Source organism: Achroia grisella, unplaced genomic scaffold, assembly GCF_030625045.1.
Source record: "Achroia grisella isolate CSIRO2021 unplaced genomic scaffold, CSIRO_AGI_Agris_v1 utg402, whole genome shotgun sequence".
NCBI lineage: Eukaryota > Metazoa > Arthropoda > Insecta > Lepidoptera > Pyralidae > Achroia > Achroia grisella.
The window spans coordinates 631,054-642,241 of NW_026712841.1; the positions used below are offsets into that span (position 1 = coordinate 631,054).

The 11,188-nt window shown below is 31.7% G+C and overlaps 1 protein-coding gene across 1 annotated transcript in view; it reads right to left on the bottom strand.

The window, feature by feature from the left end:
* Nucleotides 1–8,567, bottom strand: part of LOC131844627 (b(0,+)-type amino acid transporter 1-like) — a 31,873-nt gene extending 23,306 nt beyond the window's left edge. Inside the window, exon 1 of the mRNA XM_059193571.1 lies at nt 8,476–8,567. Coding sequence (XP_059049554.1) covers nt 8,476–8,515 — 40 coding nt within the window. The 5' untranslated portion in view covers nt 8,516–8,567. The remainder of the gene's footprint in view (nt 1–8,475) is intronic.
* Nucleotides 8,568–11,188: the final 2,621 nt, after the last annotated feature.

The following is an 11,188-nucleotide window of genomic DNA, read 5'->3' on the forward strand; positions in this document are numbered from 1 at the left end:
GTATATTCGGACCCTCTTCACCATTGGACACGTGCCCGGGCCCTGGGCACGCGATGGATTTGGGCCTCTAGTCTAGTCCAGTGCCTACTCCATTACCAAACAATAATCGATAGCTACTCTTCTCTCGCCTGAAAATCAGTCTTAAGAAATACTTACCGACTATGGTCAATTTGTTCGTCATTTTTGTTATTTTTTTTATAAATGTCTAGCAAGAACTTTAACCTCTCATCACATAACGACTTTTTAAAATTATTTGTGTCTGGTTTGTTTTGAAGGGGCCTACCTTCAAAACAAACCAGACACGTTCAAAAGTCATGATCAAAAATTACTTTGTCTGTTATAACAAAAGAATGGTTTATTACTATGGTCATAGGGGCCCCATTACCCTCTAATGTCCCCAGGGCCTCTAATAGGTGAAAGACGGCCCTGGGTATATTAGGGTATCTACATAGGGGAGGATGACATTGTATAATAAAGAGTTGGAGAATTCACAATGTTCGTGTAAAAATCATGACATCTAAAACTCTTAACTGATTATTAAACACAAAATTTTAACTTTTGTAAAATGTATCTGTGGTCATAAATTCCTGAAATTGGTGTAATGTAATATATATCTTGTCTTTTTATATCCATACTTTAAATACTTTTTACCGTCATCCCTCTACCTCGCAAAATACCTATTTACGAAACCAAAAAAATCTACGTACCTACATAGTTCAAGTAACCGTAATAAATATCGTATACGTTTATTTATAGTGATATTTAATATATATATCTAATAATAAAGTTTATTCATCTAATAATATAATAAATATAACTTGTTACGACAAGAAATTGTTATAAGATATTTATATTTCTTAAAATGCCCCTTACTAACAAATCAATGCAAGGACAGGATTGTACCACTGAACTACATAATATCGTCTAAGTAAGTATAATTGAGTAGGTAGATATCTAACATTGTGGTCAGAACGTGACCACTACATTGCATACTAAACATTGTGTATCAAATATCGATGATTCTGCTGAATTGCCAATACTTAGGTATAGGAGGTGTTGTTGTTATAGGTGTTTAATAAGAAAATACATAGACAATCAATTATATTATTTTCATGTGTGACATTTCTGTAAGCAGTGGGTTATAATGAGATATACATTCTAATGTACTTATATGCAACAATTGTGGTGCTAAAAGCATTACCTACGTAATATAATTTTAGACTGGACCGTCAGTTATTCTGAGATTGCGAACGATGTCATGTGACCGGCCTACTACTGACTTAACGCCGATCCGTGAAAATATACATCGGCCTGTAAATTCTGTACAAATATTCTTAGATACAATTTTTCCTGCCCAGTTGAATGAATATTCCTGCTAGATACAATAGAAGCCTTGTTTCACAGTAGGTTTCCCAATTAACGTTGAAATACTGATGTATGTTACTATGCGTCACTAAATACGTGTTCTATTAAATGAGACTAAGTACGTAGATTCCTATATACTGTATAATTAACAGCCAAGGTTTCTTCTCAAAGTCAACATCCCAAACTACGAAGTTGATTGCCCTTGGATGACCTCTAAAATTCATTCATAAAACATCTTCATGGTTATCAGAAAATCTTGCAAAGAGCGCCGTGAGAGTGAAATCAGCGTTGTGCCAATCAATAAATTTCACGCATGCGTCACAATTACCTAAACTCTCTTTGCCAACTCAAGAGCGGAAGGAGTCCACGTTTTTTTCTGCAATACATATTTTCAGAGATATATATATATATATATATTGTACAGATGTTTTGCTAAATATAGTAAAAAACATAACAAACAAACAACGAGATATTTTTGCCAATTACGTACTTCTGTAGAGCAGGATACATTTACCGAACTTTAACGAAATTGTAATATATTGTAGTAATGATATATATCATTACTACAATATATATACGGCCGAAGCTTAGTCGGCCAAAAAATAAACATAATGAGGAGATTGGTTGGCTACAACGGGCCTGCATTGTTTGTTATTGGTGTATAGTACACCAATAAGTTATGCTATGGTTTCATTACTTAGTATGGCCAGTGGGAATTATAGACTATAACTACTAATCCTTTTGCGTAGTAACCAGGAAACGTAATGTAAGAAGGGCATCACAAGCATCAGATATTTTATGTACCATTGTCAAAAATAGATCATCTCCGTCATTTTATTATAATCCGCTCAGCTATTTAGTCATAAAAAGGAAACAAAAGACAGGAACACTTTCGCATTTCTAATATGATGTATGAAAATTAGTGGTGCTCTTCATATCTCTATTCTCTGTAAAATGTACCATCAGAATACTTATAATTCTAGTCACATAAAAAGAATTACATAAACAAATAAATGACATAAAATGATTACGGAACAACCCAATTCGGTTGTAATATTTTTTATAATATTATTGATATTTATTGCTCTATATTAATTAATTTTAGCAACCTTGACTGTTAACGTGATTGAATAAAGACTACCGTTAATTTCATATCAGCACTATAAAATGATGACTTCAAGACGCGGGATAAATTATCAGTACCATGATTATTAATTATAATAAAGCAAAATGCTTACAATATCGAATGTATTTATTAATTACAATTTATATATATTACTATATATATATTTATTATATATATGAAATAATAATAAATTTTAAGGAACATTTTTTTTAAATATGGACTTACTTATAATAATAAGTGGTTGATGGGTTAGTTCATACAGCGTCATGTAGTCTCAACAGAACTTCTGTTATGAGTACTAGATAACTGATAGAAATACATAAATACTTTTTTGTAAATACACATATGATATACACCCAGGCTGGTACAAACAAAAATACTCTTAAATACAATTATTTGCATGGTGCGAGAAATCATAGTGTGGTAAAGGATCGTCAAGTTATGCATATAGCAAAGTATGAAATTAATTTAACGTCGTCATCCCCGGAAAAACAGGTCTGTCAGACATGTCTACCAAACACAGACCCGGTAGGTCTGTGTTTCAAACCAACTAAGATTACAAGATATTCTGTCATATGTCGGTGGCTAAAGTCACCCGGAAGTTGTTGCCCATAGAGTCGATGTGGGAGCAAAGGGTTTGCCCCAAGGCCCCAAACTGCACTCTCCTAAAAGGTTGCGGATGACCCTGTGTCTGTCCAGGAACCTATTGCAACATACTCACAAAATTTTAGTCCAGTAGTTTAGGAGTCATTAGGTAAAGACGAATTATATATCAAGATTAGTATATGAAATTTATAAGCCTATGTGTTTTTCGGATGTATAAGATATATTACTGTAAAGTTTCATGAAAATCCGTTCAGTATATACTCACAATAATATGAAATCGTTTGCAAATATAACAATAAAACTTCTATACTAATACACCTAATTTCAATCAATTGTTTCCGTAATTTATTTGTCTTTCCGGCTTATTGAAATTAATAGTGGCTCACCCCTACTCCGGGCAGAACTCCATAATTTTTATGGAGTTTTATATTTAGAAGCCTCGTATGTCACTCAGGAAAGGTCGCTATAATTACTATTTATATAAATTATTTAAAAAAGAATGATCCAGATTACTTTCCCCGTAACAAATTTCTCTTTCTGAATATTAATAGATAGTGATGATTAAAATAAGGTACTGCAGTATTTTTTCCACCTTTATAAAATAGTTTTGTAGTATCTAATACAGAAAAAAAAAGAGTTTTGTACAGAGTTTTGTTACGTTAAAAATAGAGGCAGTCACGCATCAGATGGCAACATGGCTATAGTATGAATGAACTGACGTAATATACAGTCAGAATTACAGAATATTCAAATGGTTCATTCATATATTTACTGTGAATTTCAATTGTTATTAACTGCGTTACGTGTGCAAGAAATCAAAGTAAGGTATGAACCTAATGTAAATAATTTTACATACATATGTACATAGGGACAGATACTATACCTATGGAATGAATTATTTAAAAAAAAACATACTTTTGTTTGTGCGATTTTGCACACTAAACTCAGAAACGGCTTAAGCGATTTGAATGCCTTTTTTCATTTATGTAAGAAACTTTTTCGTAACAAGTTGTATTCAATTAATTTATATCTTATTGTTACTCCGAAGCCTACATGTAAGAAGTCGCGATAGAGTTAGTTTCTATTAGTTAATATTATACTTACTTATTTAAACCTATATATAAGGATATATATATATATATATATATATATTTATTTATTTAAGAGAACTATAACAATTAGGTACCTGTAAAGCAGTATTATTTTTTTCTAATAACAGATTATCTAAAGAAAGAGTGACTATCTTTTTAACGAAATAAAGAACGCATAAAACATTGATAAACTGCGGTGTACTGTAGATAAAGTGTCTGCGTGGGTACCCCTCTTTCACTTATTTCAGCCGCCAAGTATCTCTTTTTATAAAATGTGTTCGGTAGTATGGTACTATTAAGCAGTGATATCAATATAAGAGGCTTGAGGTATTTAGTCCCCTGGAATGGAAACGTATAAGTACCACCGTATGTCACATGACAACGTGACGTCCGTAATTTTTAATTTACAGGCGGTTACCGCTTACCGCGTAGGCACTTGGTTATTATTCCAATTGCATAAAAAAAAAATATAAAACATCACACCATGAAAACCGACTGAGGTCCCATGTGCACAGTTCTATCTTCTCAATAGAAGGATATTAGCCATATTATTATACTAAAAAAAAGAATAGGTACATATGATATATTTATTTAATTCTTTAGACACTTATAGTGGTCATATGACACGCCCCTATCACTGAAACAATTCTAATAAATAATCTTAATTTAAATAGACGGTGGCCATTTGGCGCGAGTTTCATTTACCGCGTCGCAAAATGTGAACAGACCTAATTGTCATTACTTTACAGTCTATATTTACCATAAGGTTACGTCTGTACTGTGTACAGTGTAATTTAGATATATAGGTACATAATAAGGTATTTAACTTTATAACTGTTGGCTCAGATCATCAACGCTTCACACATTTGAACACCTGTAGGTCTGCTGTGGATTTTAAATAGCATCGATTACTCAATATCGATTTTATCACGTTCCATTTTCTTAATGTTCTTTTAAAACTTATATATTATATACTATACTTTCTTTAGGAAATTAATACGGCTTTATTACTATTATTCTAGTTCTGTTTAGATAGGTACATGATTATTCTGCCTTATTATAATTCTACCTTAACTCCTTCCAGAGTAAGATGAAAAAGGCGTCTGAAAATTTATGTTAGGGGAGCAAGGTGCATCTCGATAGGGGTCATCACTCACGTCGTCATGTCACATACACAAACAAAAGACATTTTAATTTTATAAAAGAAGGCTGAACTCGAAACTACAAAAACAAGTCAATCCTAGGTATTGCACCTGACTGGACTAATTGATAGAAATACATCAAAAGCATTAGGTATATAATCCTGACCAGATATATTCTTATATACAAAAAATACCAAAACATGTAAGAGTACTCGTAGAGCTCACTGTACCATGGGAAACAAAGATAACTAAAGACAAATAAATATTTTGAAGTAATAAACGAATTAACTAGTTATGAGATTAATTTATATATTACAGTTGAAATGTGAGCGAGTAATATACCAACCAGCGAAATCACTCTACAATCTTTTAAAAAATCAGGTCCTAAGAACTGCAGTAACTTCTATACTAGAACTTGTGACTAAAGCCTCACTACCAGGCCAGAAAAAGAAGCACGAGCGATAAATGTCAGTTTTGACGTACATCGAAAAGGGGCCGCTTACACGTTGGTGTAACTCGGGACTTGTAACCCGGGTGTTGACTCGGGTTACAAGTCTCGGGAACTGCTTTTGAACAGCAAAATATGCAAAAAAATTAAATGCTAAGAACTTCATCTCTATAATGGTGCAATAAGGAGCTATCCAATATCATTATATTAGAATTACTTTCCAGAATAGACATCGACACTGATCAGTCAGCGAGGATCTAATGCCGGATCCTGACATATTGACAGGTCTTGTCTGGCCTTATATTTGTGTGTATGATTAGAAAATACGATTACGACTTGACGGTCTTATTGATCTAGCGATTTAGTACATTACTTCAGATAGTGAGGATTCTATTCTTCGCACGATACAAACCCATGTATCCATGAGTATAATTGTTTGCATTGTTCTTGGTGTTGTCAATATATATTATGTATGTATATATCTAGTAGATACCTATAATGAAAGCTCGCTTAGCTTCGAACTAGATGGCGCTGATTAAATTGTCCAAGGCTATTATTATTATAATTTATTTAATTCATGGCAACATTGAATTATGTAACTAATAGAGGGAGACTCCACCGCCGTCTCTCATTAATTTTTGGATTATTGTCGGCGTTTTCCTTACCGGAGAACTCGGCATAATTAAATACTTTACATGTAAAATGTGGATGATGAAATTACACAGTATGTTACACGTTGCATCATTCTATTATTGTGCATAATTTTTTTTTTGGGCAAGTCGACTTGGATTTTAAATATTACGTAATAACAACATAATTAAATGTTATAATACTTAGTCTATTATCACTTAGTATATGTCTAGCCATCAACAATCCACATATACAAAAAATATGAGTCATTATTTTTTTACCAGCAAACTTAAACCACGTGGACTTCGTTTTTGCTCTATGGCCTTCGATAACTAACGTCGGTTCAATGTTTTTACAGTCAAGTTTCGTCTCACAACGACGTCACAATGCGAACAAACAAACATGCAAATCTTTTAGGCGCAATTCTGAGCAAAGATTTAAACGAAAATTTTCCGGCGAATCCATGAAATGTACGCAAGCATTTTTTTTATGAAACAAATGGTATAATATCTAGCTACCCATCCGATGGTAAATAGCAAGCTGCTTGGCGGCTAAAAGACGTAAGGCAGAGGTACGCACGTAGACAACCTTATGCAAAGTATACCTATAAAGTGACCGTACTGCTTACTTGGTAAATGTGGTAAGGTTTGGGATCTATTAACTTTTCCTTTTGTATAAATTTACACTTCGTCAAAAAATAATAACTAATATAAATTAAGTTAACTTGGGAATTTGTGGTACAAAGTCATAAGTTACCTTTAAAAAAGATGTGGCCGTCTGATCAATGAAATGGTGAAAGATTTTTTGAAATACTTAGATACTGATTTAGATATTGATTAATTTTGGAGATTAACCTCCAGGACAATTTTATTCACGGTTACACCCTCTCGCTCTCTCTGTCTATGTGCATAATGCAGAATCTAGATCAATTCATGGGCGATATCTTTAACGGCTGTGATTCTTTTGAATGTTGGTTGATTAATCAGCCATTTGTCAATCAATTACGTATAGTTCTCTGCGTTCTACGCGTTCAAATACCCAATTAAGAGGTCAAACTGTCTCATGATTCAGTTGATCGACCATAAATAACTAGCTGATCGGCGCAATTTCGTCTGCGTTACAGTTATCATTATATATCGCCCAATTCATATAATATTTTTTCAAATTATTCCGAAATTGGTATACATCAGTTTAGGCTTTGATATTATATTATAATACATAATTTCGATGAAACTATAGTAAGTTTCATCGAAATTCATTCACCAGTTTTTGTGTGTAAGAGTAATGAACATCCATCCATACTCACAAATTTTCGGATCTATAATATTTTGATGATTAATAATAATATCTACCACTTTGGAATTTGAATTAAAATACCATTAGGTATACAATATTTATATGTAGAGAAGTGGACCAGGCAAATAAACCAAATTTTTGCATCGTGCAAGGATAAAATCTAAATCCGTTGTGAGATGTGCATTTGTACAACCAAGACCAATTACATATATCGACTTGTTAAGGGTGATATAAACTGTGGTCACTGGCTAATAACCTAACGATTTCAGAGCTCCGACTAATTAGTTATAATAAGAGTCCTAATTGCCAGAATTTTTAATCGAGACATTACATACTTAATTTAGATCGCTGCGGTACCTAGTTTGAGGAGGGTAGTAAACTAGTAAAACATCACGCACGCCCTCAAGTAACACATGCTATACGTGACTGACGAAACCGTTATTGTTATGTCTAACTCCTAATATGATTTATTTAATACATTTTAATATAATATAATATAGCACCAGATGCTTTTTTCTTACTAATACCTTTCATACCTAAATAAAACGATCATAAGTTTAACACACATATTACCTATCATTTATCGTCGGAGAATCGTGGAACCGAAAAGTGTCTGTAAATTCTCCATCATATATAACAAAAAAACTGTATTTAAATTATTGTAAATAAAACAAAAAAATAATTGTTACTAGAAATGCGCTCTAGAAAAAAAATATGATTTACTGCGGTTTGTCTCGAAGATCCATTTTATAAAATGCAATAGGGACTCACCATTACATGCATTCCCTGGCGGCTGTTCATGGTGATGCATTGCTCGAAGCACCGTGATGCGTGTGAAGGATCGCGCCCTTTCATGTCACAAGCGAGACTGAATTGTGCGATTGCGACCAACCAGTAGCTGAAACGCTGACCAATACCTCCCCCCTCTTCCCATTTCCCCCCCGCATGCGCAAACCGAGCTGCAATATCCATATGTACTTATGTAGCTAGTACATATACAAACAATACCAATGAATGACTCCAGTGAAAAATTGCGTCACGTGGGTCATTTGTAAAAGCTAATAACTAAGCGAATTGTCTCTAAATTGAGGCGCTCGCTTCAAACTTCAATAGACTTTATGAAATAATTGCTGGAATGTTATATAAACTTTAGACCAGACGCTATTTCATAACAGCGGTCCAATCGATAACATTACATATATAGAGCTATGGTCCTTCGAGCTAATTAATAAAATAATTCAAAACAACATTTTTGAAGATTTTTATTTATTATTAATATAAAATTAAAAGCAACCATTATTACAGCATACATCATATTTTATTACCTATTATTATTACCAGGTCCTAAACTCAAGCTTTTAATAGGTAATACAATAAAATATTATAATAAAAAGCATGCAATATATTGTTTATGAAAGAAACATAATGTTGTTAAATTAAACTAAAAGGCAAGGTCAATAAATATGTACATTATACTTTGCGTGTTATAGTATGGTGCTATTTTTGATGAGTTTTAATGAAGATTGAAGTACAACAGTTGATATGCTGAGCTTTTATTTTATTTTAAAAAGCCTATAGTTAGGGGGTATCTCAGAAGAAAAAGTCCATCATAATTCGTATTATCCCATAATAATTTTTCTTTACATAATAAATATTAAGTAAACTGCCTAGACTTGCTTTAATACTTGGTAATCAGGACCATGATATGACACACAGAGTATAATAAATAAAGAATAGAGATATTTGTAGAAAAAATATTTAAATATAATCTAATTTGATACAAAACTGAATGTTACCAAGTTAAGAAATTGTATAATTTATTTAGTATCTAAAAGACATACAAAGCTATTTTGCATTAGGCATAACTAAAGCTGTTGTAGGTCATTAAAATTTGTTTAACCTCACTGTTGGTTGGGAACATTTTACAACACAATTATCAGATACATGTTTTTGTTCTTATAACACTATTGGTGTTATAATAAAATGCCAGTTATCAATATAACATTGTGTTATTATTAACTACTTATAACTAACACTTTAGAATTCAAATATATACAAAAACTTTAATGATAGGTAATTATATTCAGATGCATTACATTATAAAAATGCCCTGTCCCCATAATTTTCACTACAAAATTAACAGAGAAAAGAGCATTAGCTGTCATTGTGTTATACCAAAGAAACATAATAAATATTATCATTTATTAAATACACTACAAAAATCAAACTGTCAATCACAAATTGAAGGCTAATTAAAGTGACATACTCTGATGATAACAAAAATATTTGATAAATATATATTTTATTTAACACAATTGTAATTTCCATAAAGATATGTAAGAATTAAATGGTGACGGTGTTTTTTCTGAAAACTTGAGAGCAGACTGTACCACAACATAAAGCATTGGTAACCCAAATATCATAATCTACAATATCTTCAATTTGAATAACCATACAAGAAAGGCACCCTTTAGTAGGTTACACTTTCAGTTTTACAACAGCCAGATCAAAGAGACTTCTACAGAGGTATAGTATTTGTAACATTAAATGTTCATACTTGATCAAAGTAAACATATAAAAATAGAATTGATTGATGGAAAACTAACTACCCAACTATTGTCTAATGTGTGTCTGTGCCTAACCAGAAATAGCTTCTGTGTTTGAACATACATGCAGATCTTCCAACTTGCAGTTGAACACATGTCACAAACAAAAGTATTGATATCAAATATCTTTTGCAACATGTATGTCCACAGTACTCACAAATATTGGACTTTGAACACATGAGACTACAATATTTTTAAAGGTTTATTCACACTATGAACAAATGCTCCAAGCTCAAGAACTAATGTCACGCATCATCAACTTTACATACATTTGGATATTTGAAGCTAATTATGATGCCAGCTTAATAAAAAAATAAATTTATATTGTATATTGGTGTTTTGAGTACATATGTTTTTACATTACAGATTAACAAATTGTTTATATGTAAGTAATAAGTATGGATATTTCAACAATACTGACATTGTTCAGACAATAATAATAATTATGTTGCTATCCTGTGTATTCTAACAATCATCTATTATAATGCTATACAACATGTAACAAAATAACCATCACAATAATTATAATTAAAACAAATCATGAACCAAGCTGAAGGTCATTTCACAAAGAAACAGTAATTTTAAAAAGTATGGATGATTTGTACAAATTATTTAATTTACATAAAAGTAACACAAATATATATATGCCATGCTTTTCAATTCACTGGATATAAACAATTTGTATTGTCATAATCTGTGATAAATAAATAAATGTTAATATGTTTGCCTTACATTTTATGACACATTTATATTTTGTTAAGTGCAGAAATTTACTTTATTTGTTATAATGTGCACAAAAACAATGAACCTATATGTATTTTTTTATAATATCTATACATTTTTTACATGATATATATCAATATACATGAAAGTATTAC